The sequence below is a fragment of the Meles meles genome, chromosome 2 (genome assembly GCF_922984935.1).
Source record: "Meles meles chromosome 2, mMelMel3.1 paternal haplotype, whole genome shotgun sequence".
Taxonomy (NCBI): domain Eukaryota; kingdom Metazoa; phylum Chordata; class Mammalia; order Carnivora; family Mustelidae; genus Meles; species Meles meles.
Genome location: NC_060067.1, coordinates 15,614,232 through 15,635,227, shown reverse-complemented (window position 1 = coordinate 15,635,227; position 20,996 = coordinate 15,614,232). Strand labels below are relative to the sequence as shown.

The 20,996-nt window shown below is 34.2% G+C and overlaps 1 protein-coding gene across 5 annotated transcripts in view; it reads right to left on the bottom strand.

Moving 5' to 3' along the window:
• The window catches only part of EPHA5 (EPH receptor A5), a 358,479-nt gene that overhangs the window by 80,420 nt on the left and 257,063 nt on the right, over positions 1–20,996 (bottom strand). For 3 of the 5 annotated variants that reach the window (XM_045997834.1, XM_045997836.1, XM_045997838.1), the window contains 3 exons: positions 19,671–19,795; positions 12,090–12,249; positions 3,622–3,727 (listed from right to left, as the gene is read on the bottom strand). In XM_045997834.1, the coding sequence (XP_045853790.1) occupies positions 3,622–3,727; positions 12,090–12,249; positions 19,671–19,795 (391 nt within the window). The remainder of the gene's footprint in view (positions 1–3,621; positions 3,728–12,089; positions 12,250–19,670; positions 19,796–20,996) is intronic. The other 2 variants (XM_045997835.1, XM_045997837.1) reach the window with 1 other exon arrangement.

Sequence of the window (20,996 nt, the reverse complement as noted above, 5' to 3'; positions counted from 1 at the left end):
TTAAAATTAATGGCAAAGAAAGAAAAGAAGAATCTAAACTCTGCAGAAAATGTTCTATGGAATATTTAGCAACTCTAAGCACAAAGATCACACAAATTCTAAGATTGACAGCATCCTAAGATGTTACAATTCTTTCTATTTTTTAAATGGAACTTTTTCCTTTAGGATGGATATCTGTTTACATTATTTTTAACTGTATCTAGATAGGAAGACTCCAAGAGGTTCTGTATAATCACTTTTAGCCTAAAAAGATTATAGAGTCTCTATATTTGATTTATTTATCTTTCATTTATTTTAGAACAAAAAGTTTATTTTTTTCTTTGAGATAAATTAGCCCCATAGTATTCAATATGTTATAATCCTCAGTTTTTTTTTTACTTGGTGTGAACAAAAAATACCAATTATCAGTGAAAATGTATCTTCAAGACATTTTTCTCTGAGTCCAAATGGTATAAATTGCCAAAAAATATTACATTCAAAGTAATATTAATATTTTTGCAACATATAGAAATTATCTGTATCACTGCTGAGTCAAATTATTTGTAATTAAAATACATTTTACCTCGGAGCAAATATCTGATTTTTTATAAACTCAAGAAATTAAAAAGTAACAATAGTTTAGGGTGAGAGGATAGTTTAAATTTCATTATATTTGTGTGTGTGTGTTTATCAGTTATATTTTGGCAAAGAAAGGAGGATGAAACAAATATAATTCCCTGTCTTCAGATCAATCCTAGAGCAGACCTTTTTCAATAACTTGTCAGTACTTATAAATAATTTCCTAAATACTGCTAGGTTTTGGGCTACATTTCTTCATTTAATTTTTACCTTATTTGATAAATCTTTACTGACTTAATTCTGGAACTGTAAGTACTACGAGATAGGCACACTTTCCTTAGTCCAGACAAATTTTCAAAGCTCATTATCTTGAACCAGATAGGAAAAGACCTTCAAGAATGATTTCATTTAGCTTTTGAGTAAGTATATTTATATAAAACAACATAAAATAACTTATCCATGGAAAATAAAATAAGATGGCCAGAGACGTTTTTCTTATAAGACAAACACTCCCTGAAATTCAAGAATGTGCATTCAACAAAATGAAGTAATGAAAATTTCATGCAAAAAATATGCTGGTAAAAAAATATAAGTCTCAGATTTTGGGGGTTAAGATTTGTTTCTCCTTAAATTGAAAATTCCTAGTCTTTGCATAGTAAGATGTGTTATGAAATTAAATTGAGAAAAATTTTAATATAAATAATGTACAAATTAATAAGTTATTGCTATTTTTAAAAAGTAATATACTTCTACAACACAATACATTCAAAAATTTATCTTAGCAAGTCTCAGATTTAGTTATGCTGAAACTTAAGCTTTGGGTCTACCTTTGACCTTTGAGTGTAGATGTGATTCTAGTATTACTGAGAAATTATACTAAGATTTAATTATTCTTATACAGCAAATCCAGGTACCTATAGAATTCATGTGGTGCACATGTGTGCACACACACCTGCTAAAGCATTACTACCCTTCAGTTACCAAGTAATAGGTAACTTTTAATAGGTAAAGTTGAACCTTCTCTCAAACACTCTGTCTAATGCTACAGATGCAACAAAGTGAATTGTTTTTAAGTTAATTCTGTGTATATACTGGGGAAGAGAAATTTTTGAGAACAAGGGCTGATTCACATACAAGTAAGCAAGAATCCATAGCTGAATGTCATCAGTAAATTCACATTAACATTATGTAGATTAAATAAATATAGTGTGGCTAAGTATATAATAAAATACATTCCATATTTGACTGATTCCTTAAGAAAACCTTAAATACATAAACTTATTAGATTCTAGATCTCAGATATTTCCTTCAGTTTTATTCACTTCCTTCAAGTGTGGACCTAAGAAATACAGTATCTTCTTATGATCTCCATCCCCCAACTATAACTAACAGTTCTGGATTTATTGGAAAGGAAGAAGCCAACTCAGAAGTAAAGAAATGGTATTACAAACCATCTCTGAAACTGTATCATAGTTATCAATCCTTTTGAGGTAGAAAAGACTCATATCATGTGTCAGTTTTCTTGATAGTTACGATGCACTCAACCTAATTATCTTATTTAATCAAAATCTGAGCAAAGTTTTTAAGACAAAATTTTTTTCTTTCAGGAAACAGGGACATACATAATCAGAGTATTCTTCCCAGGTGACTTCAGAAAGAAAAGAACTGTAGGGCACCAGGTAACCAGCCTTCTAGTCAAATAGGGCCAGTTGTCCTCACAAGATCACAAACTGCTTCCTACTTAAAAATTCTAAAAATACATCACTGCTGGTCTAACATTAAAAGGGGTGGATATCTAGATACACTCTTCAGAAAATTTTGAACATTCTTAAATAAGCAGGAACTAGAAGAAAAGGAATTTTCAGATACAAAAAGAAAGGATGTTCAAAGGAATATTTTCAACAATGTTTTATGAAAATAAATTACTGTAATTTAAGAATATAGCCATAAATCTTTTTAGAATACAATATGCAGTATATTGAAAAGTGCCCAATTCTGTATATTTATGAGTTGAATATGTGCTGAAGAGTCAAAAGTAAATAAGTAGAACAGGAACAAAATCAATATGAATATTGATTTTCTGGCTTTTTTGGGGGGGCCTTACACTACAATTTCATATATTTATGCAAGTTTAAATATTTCCATGAAGACTTTCATCAAGTTCTCTGTAATAGTCTAACACCAAAACAGTTTCAGATAGACAGCTCTCATTACTAAATAGCCCTTCTGACAACGGCCTGGATTAAAAAATGGAAATACATTTGTTGTAGGAATAGAGCACAGTCGTGTTTTGATTTATTTACTTATTGTTATTTTTAAAATATTTCTCAGAAGGTTGATAATGCTCAGCACAATATCAGGAAATACTTTCTATGTACACTGCTGTTGGGTCTCTACCTCTTATTTTTGTTCAAAATGAAAAATGTAGATATGTAACACACATGTTAATAAGTCTATTGTTACGACATTCAGTACAATTCACTTTAAATCAGTATACGCTATGATTGATGTATTCAGATTGAAATCTTCAGAAGCTGAAAAGAAAAGCAGTCATCAGAAAGGATTGGTTATTTCTCAGAATGTTGGTTTGCCAGAGCGTCTGGTTGTCATCCATCACTCTGTTAGGATAGAATGCTGGCTAAGTAGAATTATTAGTCTTACTCCTCTGAGTCTACCAGGTATAGGCACAGGCCTTCCCAAACACTAAAATCGAAGCAGACAACCATAAATAATTTTGAGAAACAATTTTGAGAAAAAAAAAATCACATTTAAAAAACTATGTCAGAAAAAATATGGTTAAAAGCAGAATTTGTAATAAGTTAATAATTAACTTAATAATTAACCCTTGCGAAGAGAGTATACCTGAAAAAGAGAGATTCTGTGTTTAAAAGTTAGCATTTTACATGGACAAGGTCAAGCTTAAAAAGACATGATACGTTGAGGTTATCCACAGATACATTGCTTGCCTGATTGGTTTTGGGATGTGCTTAACAGGCAAATGGTCAGATCAAGGTAAAGAAGAGATCAGGTGCAAAAGTTCAAAATCACAGCTTCCTCTCTTACCTTCCACTGAGGAGGAAGCCGATAACCACTGCCAACAAAATGACTCCCACTGTCACAGACACAGCAATGATAGGAATCTGGCTTTGATCGCTGGATGCTGCAACTGCTGATAGGAAACACAGGAAACAGAGCCCGTGGTTAAAGAGATCATATGCATTCGAATAAGAGCTGCTTAATAGTCGCTAATCGATGTGTGGTTTAAGCAATAACCCCACACTTGGCCAAGATTTCCCCCTCATATCTCTGCTCAATGGTGTGTAATTGAAAAGACATCTTTAGGAGAAAATATTTACTCTCCAAATGGAAATTTGAAAGAATCGCTAAGTCGCTGATTATTTCCTTGTCATCATAAAAAATGAATGTAATTGTTCGCATAGTATTTATAGAGGGATCTTGGGTTTGCAAGATAAAATGAAACTTAGTCCTTGACATCAAACACCTTCATCTGAATAAGAGCTGCTAAGTGTATGAGTTTTGACATTTTAGAGTTCACATGTGTCTGTTCTCCAGAAAAAAAATCTTGATACCCCAGACAGGATTTTTTGTTTCGTTTTGTTTTGGTTTTTTCCACATAGACACAGGTTGAACTCCAAAATGTTCTGGCTATGACTTCAGTGAAGTTAATATAATATTACTATTCCCAATAGAAGTCTAAAAACTGTTTCAAGCAGAATCTAGTCAGTGAGTATATTTCACGTGTAGGACTACTTTTCAAAAGATCAAGGCATGCATTTAGAACTTTGAGAAGTCTGCAGTAAAAGTAGATTCGTTTACATCTCTTTTTAAATACACGGCTTCCAATGAAATATTCTACATTTTAACAGTACGATTACCATAATAGGAGGAATATGCACGTGAGTAGATAGATGTACCTCAATAAGCACAGATATATTTATTATGCATTATTAAACCAAGAAACCTATAGAGCAAAATAAATTTCACTAATGTTCTCACAAACTGTTCAGTAAGATACATATTATACTATCACTTAACAATAATCATTTTGATAAATTCAGAGTGGCATTAGCTCGTCTTCCTAACAAATTTTAAGTCATCAAAAGTAATAACAACTGTTGTGCAAAAAGAATGAATACTGTTACGCTGAAAAAATAAATAAAATGGAAAAAAAAAAGTAATAACAACTATACTTTCCATGTTTTGTTTCTTATAACCCCTTACCAGATCTTGACCCCATTAATAGTTTTGGACATCCAAACACTGCCCCCCGCTTTTTTAAAGATTTTATTTATTTGACAGAAAGAAATCACAAGTAGGCAGAGAGGCAGGCACAGAGAGAGGGGAAGGCAGGCTCCCTGCCGAGCAGAGAGCCCCATGCAGGGCTCCATCCCAGGACCCTGGGATCATGACCTGAGCAGAAGGCAGAGGCTTTAACCCACTGAGCCATCCAGGTGCCCCAAACACTTCCCTTTCGATGACTGTCACCTCTCCCTTGATTCTTTCAAAACAAAATTGACTGACTCTCTGACACTTCTTTCACTTGAGCTACACTTTTAACCCTTTCAGACCAATCTTCAAACCCAATATCAACAATAGCTTGTTCATGTATGAGAAAGACTGTTATTGATAATCTAAATCTATGTTCTTACCCTCCCTTTTCTTGGATAATAGAATGGTTCAGTGGTTCTTTATCTTGATTTTCCTCACCTATTATCTGATGTTGAAGTCTGTGGAATTCAGCCAGTGAGGGATAGAATTGGGATAGGGCAAACTACTCCACGATTGCAAAGAGCCTAGACCCAAGATTTGCTTTTACATTTTTTTTTTTAGATTTTATTTTTATTTATTTGACAGAGAGAGATCACAAGTAGGCAGAGAGGCAGGCAGAGAGAGAGAGGGAGAAACAGGCTCCCCACTGAGCAGAGAGCCCGATGCGGGGCTCGATCCCAGGACCCTGAGACCATGACCGGAGCCGAAGGCAGAGGCTTAACCACTGAGCCACCCAGGCGCCCCAAGATTTGCTTTTATAATCCCTAAACTCAGATTATTTATACCATTGCTTTTTCTCAGTTCTTTAATTTTCTTTTTGATAAGGGGAATGTTCCTAGAGAAAATCATACAGACTTGGTCTATATACATGACATTATTTTTATTGGGCTCTAACTGCCGTTCCAATTATTTTCATTCTCTCTTACTAATTTCCTGACAAAATCATCCCCATAATGAGTCCTCCTCATTTTCTCAAAAAACTAACTCATTACCACATTTCGTGTTTCAGAAATGTTAAACTTTACAGATAATAAAGAGTGATGAAGTCTGAATTCCATGGTTAAATAAAACTGTTTTCCTTTTCTTTACCTAACTCCAAGGTTAGAATTCTTTCTCTCTTCTAAGATCTGGTACCTTCAACCATCTCCCTCCAGGAAAGTTTTTCATTCCCTTACAGGCGACTTCTCTGCTATCTACAAGCCTGAACACATAATTCTCCTCAGGGGACACAGATCCTTACAACTAAACTTACTGATGTTGGTTCAACTTAAATTTGAAAACAGGGTCAACATTTAGTAGGCCAAAGCAAAGTACTTATCCTTATCAAGTCTCATTTCATTAATCTCCAAATAGGGATAATTTTCCTGGATCATTATAATTCTGTTTAGAGATAATATTTAGCATAGTGCTTCAATTATTGTCAGCCTTAAACAAATAGTAGATAATATTTCTACATATTATTATCTGATCCTGCTTTGTTTATCACTCTTATTCTTTCCTATTTGTCAGCATCTTGCCTAAGTTATCTAGAACCAGCCTCATTTTCTGATGACCAATGTAAATCCTCTCTGAAACTTCTCTTCTTCTGTCTTTGAGTTCTATGTGTGATGTTCTGGCTGCATGCAATAAGTACTTTTCCATTGGCCTCACCATGCATTATAGGGCATTTGACCTTGTTGAACATAAACTTCGACCTTGAGACTCTGCTCCTCTTGCTTTCTATGACATCGGATGAGTTGTTTTCTCTTTTTCCCCACTCTGAAGTCCTGCTTTGTCAGTTCTGCTGGCTTCACATTCTCTCCCCGTGTCTTACTCATGAACAATTTCTGATGAATGCTGGCCCTTAATCCTCCACACTATCGCCCCCCACCCCCGTTCTTCACTCTGTCTCTCTCCTTTCCTTCTTTCTTCTCTCCCTACCTCTCATGGATACTTCTTTGCATATGGCATCAGTTAACTGTAAGCTGATGAGTTCCAAATTTATATTCCTAACTCTTATTTCTCTTCAAAGTTTGACTCTTTAAAAAAAAAAGAAAAAAAAAGGACTGCTTTCTTTTTATTTGGATTGTATTTTCATATAAAAACAACATATTTAAAATCAGCCCTTATACCATATCCAACCCCAAGGATATTAACAAAAACACATCAATAAATAAACATACCATAAATCAAACCATGAACCAGACTAATCTGATATCTTTTCTTCTGGTTTCTTTTAACTATCACTGAATATTTCTTAACTTCTACTTGCCTATTAATTAATAAACACTGTTTATTCTCTGTTCTTTTGTTTTTCCCCATGAATTATATTATATTTTTTCATCTAATAGTCACCTATTTGATTCAAATCTGCTCGCATATGGTTCATTGGTTTTTAAGTGTCCCCTTTGCCTTCTATGTGAGGAGTCACATAAATGTCCAAAAATATCACTTTGATCATGTTTCCCTGACCAAAAAGTTAATAAGCATTTACTATCTATGAAAAGAAAATTCCCAAACTCTCCATCTAGCATTCTAAACTCTTCTAACAAAATTCTAACAAATCTTTCCTGTCTCAATGTGCCATTCTGGCACTCTGAGGTTTAGTTTTGGAGGGAGGGGGCATGATTAATCAGAGGTAGGTTTAAAAATGGGACAATTTCAGACTAAACAAATATTAACTTTGAGGGAAAATATGGATGCCTCATACTGTCAAATGCTTCATTTTTTAAAAATTTTATTTATTTATTTGAAAGACGGAGATCACAGGTAAGCAGAGAGGCAGGCAGAGAGGGGGAGGGGGAGCAGGCTCCGTGCTGAGCAAAGAGCCCCATGCAGGGCTCCATCCCAGGACCCTAGGATCATGACCTGAGCTGAAGGCAGAGGCTTTAACCCACTGAGCCACCCAGGTGCCCCAAATGCTTCATTTTCAATAATTGACAAGACCTATTCTAATTTAACAATATGTTAAAACATGCATAGTACGGGTTAACATCTTGCAATAAAGTAAATTTTAGTGACATACCAAAAATTTTCAAACGCTTAAATTAATACATTTTATGAAAATATGTTTTAGTAATGCCAAATCACAATCATTAATATTTACATATTTTTAATCTACTGTTCACTTAAATCAGATCTTTTGGTATAATAGACAATTAAATCAAGGGCCTATGAGAAAGAATTTAAATAACACATTTTCATTTTTGTAAAAAATTTCAGCATTTTCTAATTTCCTTGATGAGCTTTAATTATTTTACTATTTCAAATGTACTAATTCTTTGTGAGCTATTTCTATTAAGTATAATTCATTAAGATTTTGTACTATTTGTTTCTTTGTTTGCCCTGACAGCATCAATAATATTCCCAATATATCAGCTAACTCGAAAATATATAGAATTAATAAGGTACTGTCAAAACCTTCATACTTCTCCAGGGAAAAAAATTATAAACCCGGGATAACAGAGGATTATTGTTTTAATACATCATTAAGGTTTTTTTAATCTTTAAAGATATAAACCTCTAGTCACTCACATTTCCTATTTTTTTTTATATGTCATGTAGTTTCTGAAGAATTACTGAGGAATATTTTCAAAATGCTTAAAAGCAAATTTGGGGCAACACAACACACCACTACTAAAAGGATATTTGTTATAAACATTAATATTCTTTAGTAAACAATGTTCCTTTTTTTCAATGCATTATATACTTACATTATCCCTGGAAACTTTAAGGTAGCATACACTAAGAAATCAAATTGATTACCTTATTTTGTTTCTTATACTCCTGGTTACAAACCCATATTACATAGCTATTCTCTACATTTTAGCTCTATGTTTAAATAGTTAATCATGAAGCTGTAAAGATTTGTCGAAGACAGGTTAAAGGGTTTATGAATGCCAGGCTAAGAATTTGGGATCTTTCTACCACAGCTATAATTATCTATTAATTTTCTTTATTAAAATAATCTGATCAAGGAAAATACAAATCAAAACCACAGTAAGATACCACCTCACACAAATCAGAATGGCTAAAATTAACAAGTCAGGAAACGACAGGTTTTGGTGAGGATGTTGAGTAAGGTGACCCCCCCTTCACTCTTGGTGGGAATGCAAGCTGGTACAGCCCCTCTAGTAAACAGTATGGAGGTTCCTCAAAAAGTTGAAAATAGAGCTACCCTACAACCCAGCAAATGCACTATTGGGTGTTTACCCTTAAAGATACAAATGCAGCAATTCAAAGGGGCACATGCACCCCAATGTTTATAGCAGTAATTCCACAATAGCTAAACTATAGGAAAAGCCTAGATATCCACCAGCAGAAGAATGGATAAATAAGATGTGGTGCGGAATATTATGCAGCCATCAAAAAACTGAAATCTTGGGGGCCTGGGTGGCTCAGTTGTTAAGCATCTGCCTTCGGCTCATGTCATGATCTCAGGGTCCTGGGATCGAGCCCCGCATTGGGCTCTCTGCTCAGCAGGGAGCCTGCTTCTCCCTCTCCCGTTCCCCCTATTTGTGTTCTCTCTCTCATTGTGTCTCTCTCTGTCAAATAAATAAACAAAATCTGTAAAGAAAAAAAAAAAAAACTGAAATCTTGCCTTTTGCAACAACATGGATGGAACTAGAGAGTATTATGCTAAGTGAAATAAGTCAATCAGAGAAAGACAATTATCATATGATCTCATTAATATGAAGAATTTAAGAACAAGAGAGAGGATAGGGAAAGAGAGGGGGAAAATGAAACAAGATGAATCCAGAGAGGGAGACAAAGCATAAGAGACTCTTAATCTCAGGAAACAAACTGAGGGTTGTCAGTGGGGAGGCAGATGGGACTGATGGGGTGGCAGGGTGATGGACACTGGGGAGGGTATGTGCTATGGGGAGTGCTGTGAATTATGTAAGATTGATGATTCACAGACCTGTATCCCTGAAACAAATAATACATTATATGTTAATTTAAAAAAAAGTTATTCTGACACTTGATTAAAAAAAAAAGAAAGAAAGAACTCGATACACATAACACTTTAGATGAATCTCCAGGGAATTAAGTCAATTCATGATTCCATGTATAGAACATTTCTGAAATATCACGTTTTTTTTGAATAGATGTTTAGAAATTAGTTGTCAGTAATTAGTTATGGCACAGGAACTATTCCCTCAGGCAGCTGGTATAGTTATAAAAGGGCAACCTTAGGGATCTTTGTTATGTTGGCACTATTCAGCATCTTGACTATTATGGTACATATACAAATCTATACATCTGACCAAGTTGTATCCAACTTAATACACACATATGTCTATACACACACTCAACAAGGAGTAGAAGGAAATGTGAGTAAGATTGGTGAGTTAAATCAATGTCAGGATCCTGAATGTGATATTATGCTATAGTTTTGCAAAATGTTACCATTAGGGGAACTGAGGAAACTGTACAAGTGTTCACTCTGCACTGTTACTTAAAATTACCTATAAAACTCCACTTATCTAAGTAAAAATTTCATTTGAAAAATAGAAGAGCATTATTCCAGCAATTGGGTTATACAGATTTGAATCAAATAGGTAAGAACTGGATGAAAAGAAGTGATGGATTGGAGAAAATCACAAAGAAATCACAAAAAAATCACAAAAGAAACACAAAGGTGTTTGGTAAATCTTGGTAAGTAGGAGTTAAGAAAAATTCAGTGATAGTCTCAAAGCTTCAACACAATTTATGTTAAAAGAAACCAGGAAAGAAAAAGAGTTAACTAGATTGGCTGAATGGTTTCATTCGTGGTAGGTTTATTTGCTGGTACATTTTTATCATTATTGTTGAGAAAGGGGATGATATATGGGGCCAAATTTAAATATGTTATTTATATGCATACAAAGTTAAAATAAAGCAGATAATAGGCAGTTATAAAATATAAACTAAAACTTGAGAGAGAAAGACCAGTCAGATTTTTCCATCCAAATCCTCATGTTAAATAACCTTTCTAAAATAAAGATTTTATATTCCTATGCTTACTGCTTGCATTCGGTTTTAGGACAATATGCATGATATATAAGATAATACAGATGAAAAAGAAAAACCCTTTTTAACAATTTTATGACCCACATACAGTATAAATTAAAATTCATGAATTTTAAAAATTAAGCAAACCAATGACATGATGCATCATTATTATGAATTGAGTAACCAATTAGAAAAGTCTTTTTAAAGTGTACATTCAAGGTAAGGATCTCCAGATAATTTTCTGTCCTAAAACTCCTGAATGATAAGAAAGAATTTTCTTGGGGCACCTGGGTGACTCAGTAGGTTAAAGCCTCTGCTTTCGGCTCGGGTCATGATCCCAGGGTCCTGGGATCGAGCCCCACATTGGGCTCTCTGCTCGGCGGGGAGCCTGCTTCCCTTCCTCTCTCTCTGCCTGCCTCCATCTGCCTACTTGTGATCTCTGTCAAATAAATGAATAAAATCTTAAAAAAAAAAAGAAGAATTTTCTCAGTAGTGGTGACACATTAAAGCCAGTATTCTTAACCGTCATACACTAAATGAAGATACATACACACACACATTTGACTTTTCACACTACTCTTGTATGTCATTTTCTTCATAACCAAGAATTAATAATGTCAGTTTTTCATCTATAAGTAAAGGCAAGCTACTGTTTTCTTCTAATCTTGCTTTTAATGTGTGCTTTAGGACAAGTAATCTAAATATTTTGTTTGATGTTAAAGATAAAAACGTTTTATGCTATGTTATTTAAAAAATGGTACAAGAAATGTTTTCCAGAAATATTTCCAGACCCTTCACTTAGAGATTCTGCCAGAGATTTTGATTTTTCGAAATGATCAGATTGGTTGCTGAGATTGCCATTTTCTTGCCAAATTTAATACTTATGCATGCTCCCTGTAGAATTTTCACAGAAAGACTAAGCCTGATAGCATTGTTCAATGAAAGAAGTAAAAGTAAATGGCAACAATTCAATAAAGTATGGCAGCTGTGGAAAGAAAGTCTTTACAAGCAGGTTTAAACATTTCTTAAGGATCTCCTGATGTTTCATCTCCCAGTAGACTAAATGTGATGAGGAGCAGGGTCCGATGTGTTAACCCACTAACCCACCGTAATAGCATGACAGATGCTTCCTACCCGAAGGGGTCATGCCTGGGAGAGAGAGACAGAAGCAGGAGACTGACAGAATGCCCAGGGAGCGTATTGATCCACTGACTCTTTTCTGGTAACCATTACAGAGACATGAGTTGACAGTAATTAAAATGACTTACACACTGGGATGGTTTCAAACTCAAATCTTCGACTGAAGACACCGTAGCCTGCTGCTGTGCGTGCTCGAATTTGGAAGACATATACTGAAGCTGGTTTCAAGCCCTCTGCAGTCACAGTTGTCTCTTTAGATTTGATAATGGTATAGCTGGTTTCTTGGTCCTTGGATTACACATGCACATACAATAAAAAGTCAATATATGAATTACTGATGACGATAAAACTTAGAATCATAAATCAGAAAATCAGAAACTAATACTTGTTATTAGTACAAATATACTCTTCTGGGGAAAAAAAAAAAATCTCTACATCCCAGGGGTGCTAAAAGTATTTCCTAGAACTCAGAAATGGTGGGTAACATGTTCCCTTGTCATCCACCATATTTGTCTTTGGCACAAATAAATTTGTAAACTTTTTAAATGATTTGAAGAAGATGAATTCTTTTATAGACTCTGTTTTAATATTTGTATTTGTGTGTTTATTTTTCTCATAAATATTTATTGGAACACATCTAACAAGCTGCCTGTTTATAGGGAAAGGTAGCAAGATCTCATATATTGCCAGATTTAAGACTTGAGCTTTATATCTTTGGTGATTTTTAATTTCTAATTACATTTAGGGCTTAAGAGAAGGAATGAGGATTTGGCTGGAGAACTTTAATTTCAATTCATTAAGTCTAAACAAGGATTACTAAAGAAAAACTAAAGAAATATATATTTTTTATTTTTAAAAAACTTTCCATTTTTTCACATTTATGTGTTTGAGCTGGGTGAGTAGTGAATGGAGATGGAGTAAAAAAAAAAATCACTGTAAAGGTAGCTTGGAAACTTCCTACTTCGACTGCTACCAAAGTGTACACTAACCATACATAACTTCTCCCCACCTCTGAGTTAGTACATTGAATCTTAGACTTACACACTGAATCTTAAACCTACAAAGATCTAAACACACAGTCCCTCTTCTGAACTTTCTCTTCCCTTGTATTTTTCTGTGCGAATTCTTAACTACCCTGGTATTTTCCTTAAGGTGTTTCCACAATTACTACATTTCTGATAGATATTACAGGTTGAATTAATGATAGGTAATGGTTAGAGATCTTTTTCCATTTTTAGGAATTGGTCTTTATTTACAGTATCTTGATTGATGACTGTAAACTATCATTTTCTAGATCATTTCAGAAAATTTGACTTTACTAATAGAAGCATGTAGAGAGGGTTTTTTTGTTTGTTTTTTGTTTCTTTGTTTGTTTGTTTGCTTGTTTTAGGATCTAATGGGAAAAACATGTAAAGGACTTTTTTCTGAAATGAGAAAAATAACTGAAAACAAGAATATAACAATTATTTCTCAAGAATCCCAATAAGGAATATGAGCATTATTTAATCTTCATAATACTATTAAAATGTAAAGTAAATGCAAACCATGCTCCTTCTCCCTTGAAGTTTACAATCAACAGCAGCATATCATGCTGTGACTTTGTGTGGACACAGAAAGCATATGCGAAAATATAGCAAGTCAACTTCTACTTTTATCCTCCCTTATCTTATATGTAAAGATGGGATAGAAATTGGTGCCTGGGGGCACCTGGGTGGCCCAGTGGGTTAAGCCTCTGCCTTCAGCTCAGGTCATGATCCCAGGGTCCTGGGATCCAGCCCTGCATCGGGCTCTCTGCTCAGTGGGGAGTCTGCTTCCCCCCCTCTCTCTGCCTGACTCTCTGCCTACTTGTGATCTCTCTCTCTCTCTCTGTCAAATAAATAAATAAAATCTTAAAAAAAAAAAAAAAAAGAAATCGGTGCCTGGATATCCTCATAGACATGTTATAAGAATGAAAAAAAGTAATGCGTGTGAAACACTAAACTAGAAAGTACATGGTATAATTGTCCTATTATTATTTAAATTTTTTCTACTTTGACAAATCAAAGTCAATGGCTAATCACATTCTATTCTATCACCAATGCAATCTAAAATATACAACCTATCAGACATTTTTTTAAAGCAGTTTTACCATTCCTCATGTAATAAAGTCAAACATGTAGGATTAACTTAGGGTTAAATTCATCCAAATTTCTATCTAAATAGGTATGTTCTAATTTCTAATGCAAATAAGTTTTCTGATTCACTCCACGCAAACTGTTTTTTTTTAATTTTTTAATGCACAGATTAATAATATAAGTGTCAAATCTTTAAAGTGCTTAGGAAATAATACTAGAGTTTTGTAAGGATTTAAAGTAGGTCATCAAATCGTATAAAATTTTACCAAGAAATTTCATTTTCTTCATTCACAAACATTTATTAACTTTCTCCTATATACTCTAATGGACCCCTTCTATATGCTAGGAATAAAGCAGTAAAAAAAAGCAGACAATTTCTTGATGTGTTCCTTTTAAAGGAGGTAAATAGCTTCTATAAACTATTGTAGTTACTGATGTTCTGTGGCTGCTCAAGCTTAAGACTGAATATGCAAGACTTTCTCAGTAAGATTATACTATTCACTTTGGCTATGACTGAAGAAGTAATTTCAGCAAGAAATGATAAAATATATGTTTGTTATTACCTGCATTTTGTTTAAAGAGAAGTTAATTTAAATATCTAGACAAAACTAAAGATTCTGGTATATTTGATATAATTATGATTTTTACATAAAATATTAACATTTATAATGTAAAGTAAGAAGGTTTTAGTTTGTTTTTAAAAAAAAAGCACAGAATATCAGGTTTGGAATTCAAGCCATGCTATTGTCTAAGGAAGTATGCAAATGTGGATATACAACTTAACCTCAGTTTTTTCTTCTTTACAATGGGATAAAATTATTTACGAAGAGCATTGTGAGCAACAGACGTGGAGACAGAGATGATATATGGAGCACCCAGCAAATCTCCACAACATAACCAGTTCCAGGTGAATTTGACTTTGAGTCCTGTAGCAAGATGGTAAATTTAAAGTAAATGTAATAAAAAGAAAAAAAAATTAAAATTTTGTTGTAAACTCCTAACTATTGAAGTTACAATTAATATGTCTTATAAAATTATTAGAAGCTGTCACTTCTGCCAGATTGGGGGAGGCATTACAAGGAAACTGGCATGCTGCTCCTTGAAATATTGGATGATCAATTGCATAAAATCACACAACACTCTGATTTATATACTAACATGTATGTCTAAGTGGCTTCTTATCTGAGTTCTAATTTTGCATTCTTTCTGGGTCGATTGAAATCTATAGTAACAGAGGGACTCAGCAAAGCATACAACTAAGGGATGGAAAACCATAAATACACATTTTGAATCTGGGTCGATTGAAATCTATAGTAACAGAGGGACTCAGCAAAGCATACAACTAAGGGATGGAAAACCATAAATACACATTTTGAATTACTTAAGATTATCATCTTCTAAAATTTGCTTCTGTTCCACTCTTTTCAGTCACAGTCGTATTATCATTTCCTTTTTATCACAAACCCTATACATACATCTTCAACACCCACGACCACCAGGCTGCCAGATCCTGGTCAGGGCAATGGCTTTTGCTGCCTTCATGCTCCCACTGAGCAAATGAGCTACATTCCCCAGCTGCTTAGCAAACACTGCTCACATGCAGCGAGGGGAGGGCCTCAGCAGAAGGAGCCAGCTGGCAAACACCCTGCCAAGGGGCAGCTTCCCTTTGCCTCTGCCTTTAATTAAGAGATGGCAATGGGCCCATCACCATGCAGGAGCAGAGAGGTCCAATGACCTCTATTAGAGCAGGGCAATGGCAGGCAGTAATGCCAGCTGGCAAATGCAGAAGCCCTGGAAAGCTCTGCCACCTGTGTCTGGCCAGGAGCCATCCAATAAAATGGCGGTTTCCTCTGAAGGTTCAAAATGAGCTCTGGAAACCTATGAGGACCCCCACCTCAATACATGCTATAAGAGCTCATTATCTTTTTCCTCTTCTTTTTCTTGTTTCTTTTTTTTTCCCGAAAGTTTAAAAAAAAAAACAACTTTCATATCTTTTATTGGTGTGATCAATAATTTTGCTTGGCAAAAAGTTCTTGGAGGCAATATTTTCACTATAAAAAGGAAAACACTGACCAAGAGAAGTTAATAACTTCCCCCAAATAATATATAAAAGTTTTGCTGCTTTCTAGGAATGTAAAATGGACAACTTACTTTTCATTTACTGAGACTATATAGAAATAATTTCCTAAGTTATTTTTTCTTAGGATGAGTTATAAAGATAATAGAATGTATAACACAGCATTGAATGTAAGATATTAAATATAAAACCAGATTTTCATGAAATATGTATAATTTAAAAAATTGAACTATGAAGGAAATAATTCCACAATACGGTTAAAATTCATTAGAAGGAATATTAAGAGAAAAGGACTTTGCCTATCATTTGTTGAAAAACTGTTTCACTTAAAGAAAAAATTATAAATCCTTGCTTTTATTAAGTATTACGCATATGAGACTCATGCACATGCTGGTAACAGTAAAAACAATGAAAGATTACTCATAAGGGGAAAAAAATAGGGTAATTTCATTAGAAACAACGAAACCAGACATTTGGTCCTTTGGTCCAGCTAGTTGCTTTAGGGGAAGAAAGCCATACCAAAAAAAAAAAAAAAAAAAGAAGAAGACATCAAATTTTAGTCTTCTTGCTTTTGAACTTCATTTCATCTACAATATATATTCAAATACAGAGTTTTGGTGAGTAGTATTCAAAAGTTTTTAGATACCCCCTTTTTTTAATTTATTTTTTTAAAGTAGGCTCAATGCCCAATTTGGGGCTCAAACTCACAACCCCAAGATCAAGAGTTGTCTGCTCCACTGACTAAGCCAGCCAGCACCCCTGGAACATCATTATTTTTAAATGTCATTATACATTTCAACTTCTTTTGAAGTCAACTTCAATTACAATAAAAATTTGAAACTCAGAATACTTACAAAAAATCAGTCTATATTACATATGTATATATATCTTGTTTTTCATTAGTATACAGTAATAAAATTTATAAAACAATGAATAAGAATGTAAACCTTGATTTAACAAATTGTTTTTGGATACAGGGTGTGTTTAGGTTGTAGAGCTCTAGAATTTAAAATGCAGTTTGGAGTACGACTCCCAGAGAAACGAGAATCAATAGGGAATATTAATGATACAATATTTTACTCGATTTGTCTTATTTTTTATAATAAATACTGTAAACCATATCCCAATATAATCTGTTTTTTTAAGACTTTTTTTTATAAAGATTTTATTTATTTATTTGACAGAGATCACAAGTAGGCAGAGAGGCAGGCAGAGAGAGAGGGGGAAGCAGGCTCCCTGCTGAGCAGAGAGCCCGATGTGGGGTTCGATCCCAGGACCCTGAGATCATGACCTGAGCTGAAGGCAGAGGCTTAACCCACTGAGCCACACAGGCGCCCCTAAGACTTTATTTTTAAGTATTCTCTACACCCAGCACGGGTCTTGAACTCATAATTCCAAGACCAAGAGCTGCATGCCCCACTGGCTGAGCCAGCCAGGTGCTCCTATACTAACATGGTTTTGTCTCATAGGTATTGTATTAGGACATTCTTGGTGGATAATATATTTGATAATACATTTTTCTTTATGAAATAGAAGTATCTTCATTTATGTTCCCTAATGATTCAATAGTTATTTGTAATGCGACCAGCAAGTCATTCCTAAAAGGATTACTGAGTAACCCTTCAAAAGTAACCATCTGCTATTTATTTACCTATTTATAAAATCAATACAAGAACTTAACACAGGCATTCAAAACCTAGAAAGGATATGTAGACATTTCCACTGTCCCCCTGCCCCACCCACTACTGTTTTGTTATCATTATCTTCACACAGGTAATTGTTAAATCAATGAATAAAAGAAACACTTTTTAGAAAAAAACTCTGTAATGCTATGCATTATTTAATGTATAGCAATGTATTTACCTATACTCTTTCATCTATGCATATACACAAAATGTTGAATTTTTAAATAACTTTCATTAATAGAATATAAGTATTTTTCCTGGTATTTTTGCATCAGTACAAGGAGAACCATTTATCCCTTTCTTTTCCAATGTGCCAGCAAGGACAATTTCTCTGGGATTGCAAAGTTTTTAACTTCTTCCTATCCTCTTCACTATTCACTCTAAGAGAAAGAGTGATGGCTCCATGAGTTTAGGGAAAGCAATTGAGCACATGTGGCTGGGTCTTTTCCTTTTCTTTCTAGATCTGCTTCTCTGCATATGTTTGTAATGTTTTCTACTCCTACTTTCATAGGAATCATACTCTTGAGTCAGTTTCCTACCCACTATTGAGAGTCTGGTTTGAGCACTCATCTATCTTTATCTCCTTTATTAGAAGCCGTGGGTTCTAAGTAGTGTATGCCATTCGGATCCAGACTGTATAAAAATCAAAGTAAAATGGAGGTGGGAAGTATAGGAAGACCCAAGCTATATACTATAGTTCCTCTTTAGAAATTTAAGTTCACCTTTATTTTCCATCTGTCTTATTTCTTGTCAATAGCTCACTTGGTTGTGGATTCAGAAAAGAGAAAAATGAATAATTGATGCCTTTTTTTTTTTAAAGATTTTATTTATTTATTTGTCAGAGAGAGAGAGAGAGCACAAGCACAGAGAGTAGAAGGGGAAGCAAGCTCCCCACTGAGCAGGGAGCCGGATGTGGAACTCAATCCCAGGACCCTGAGATCATGACCTGAGCTGAAGGCAGTCGCTTAACCAATTAGGGGCACCAACCAGGCACCTCTAATTACTGCCTTTAAAACTCAAGGACTTTTATGGCAAAACATGCAAGAGTAGACCTAAGAGACAACTCAAGAAAGAAGAAATAAAGAAAATGTAGGAAATGGGAGGCGTACATTTTTGCTTTTATGTCTTCTCATTTTAAAATGCAGTTTATAGGGCACCTGGGTGGCTCAGTGGTTTAAATCTCTGCCTTCGGCTCAGGTCACAATCTCAGGGTCCTGGGATCGAAGCCCGCGTCTGGCTCTCTTCTCAGCAGGGAGCCTGCTTCCCCCTCTCTCTCTGCCTGCCTCTCTGCCTACTTGTGACCTCTTTCTCTGTGTCAAATAAAGAAATAAAATCTTTAAAAAAGTAAAATAAAATGCAGTTTATAATACAGTATCAGGTTCTTTATATAGATTTTAAAATTATGCTTTATATTCACATCTTATCTACCCATACCTCCTTAAGAGCATAGGTATTAGGCAGGGTTAATGGCTATAGCCATTTGTATTTTTCCTTGTGGTACACGGCAGTTGGGACTGAAGTTCAAGAACTTAAGTAGTTACAACACTTTCAAAATGTTCTATGACTTCATCTTTTAGTGCTGTGAAACCTAGTTAAGCTGATGTTAGATTATATGGCAGTAGTCCAGCAGCATAAACTATTTGACAGCAGAAGAACAGAGTGCTCCCTATACATTTCTAGCCTCCATAATCATGACTGCAGAATCAATTGTCATTGATTTACACATAAAATTGCAACATGCTTTTCTAAAAATTGGATAATTTCAATTGCTAAAATGAAAAAAAAAAGAAGCAGAAGAAGATAAAAGGACATTCTTTATCTTATTACTCTTACCTTTTCAAAATATTTGATTTCGTACTCTAGGATGATTCCATTTGGACGATCTGGCTCTTGCCAAGACAAAGAGATGCTGTTTTTTGCAATCTTACCCTTTTTCACATTGGTGACTGGAGAGGGAGCTGCAAAATAGTGTAAATAAAGAGTAGCAGGATTAACAGAGCCCTGAAATTACAATGAGATATAATGTATCATAATTGCTACATTAACAATTTAACAAGAACTACATTAACAATTAAATTTTCTTTTAACCTGAAAACAGGTTTTACTTTCCTTACATAATAAAAAGTTCTAGAGATTATAAAGTGTTTTACAAATATAAATCAAGTATCCTGAGAATTTTCTTAAAACTATAGTCGTATAGAATCGTAAGTGTACATTTTCTCTATGAAGTTTAGAAACATAAATGAACTATCTTATTTTTCTTATAGAATAAAGACATTCCTGATAACCTTATATATCATCCATGTTTCTAAAGTTATTGGCACTGCATAACATATATCCTATTATGCCAGTAAACATGATTTTATATATATGTGTGTGTGTGTATATAGATATATATACATAAAATCATATTTTCACAACATTTAGGCTCTTTATTTTTTTAATCATGTGGGTGCTATAGTCATTAATAAAATCATCAATTAAATATAGTGGGGGTTGCTTTCAAAAATATATTATTAAACTTGCAGTATTTCTTGAAAATAACAGCAGATAAAATAAACATTTTCTTAATCTGAAAGTTTTTTCTCTAAGGAACAAGAAAAAAATGTGCACTCCCACAATATAATATTAGAAGTCCTAGCCAGAGCAATTAGGCAAGAAAAGGAAATAAAAGCATCCAAGTTGGAAGAAAGTAAAAGCATCATTATTTGCAGATAACACGATTATATATATATATATATATAGCTAAAGACTCTACCAAAACAGTTGCCAACATTAATAAATTATTTTAGTCAAGTTGCAGGATACAAAATTAATATATGGAAATCTGTTGTGTTTCTATACACTAATAATGAACTAACAGAAATAGAAATTAAAAGGACAATCACATTTACAAATACAGTAGAAAGGACATATATCTAGGAATAAATTTAACCAAAGACGTGAAAGACTTGTATTCTGCCTCTGCCTTCAGCTCAGGTCATGATCCCAGGATCCTGGGATCGAGCCCCGCATCGGACTCTCTGCTCAGCAGGGAGCCTGCTTCCTCCTCTGTCTCTGCCTGTCTCTCTGCCTACTTGTGATCTCTGTCTGTTAAATAAATAAAATCTTAAAAAAAAAAAAAAAAGAAAGACTTGTATTCTGAAAACTACTGACACT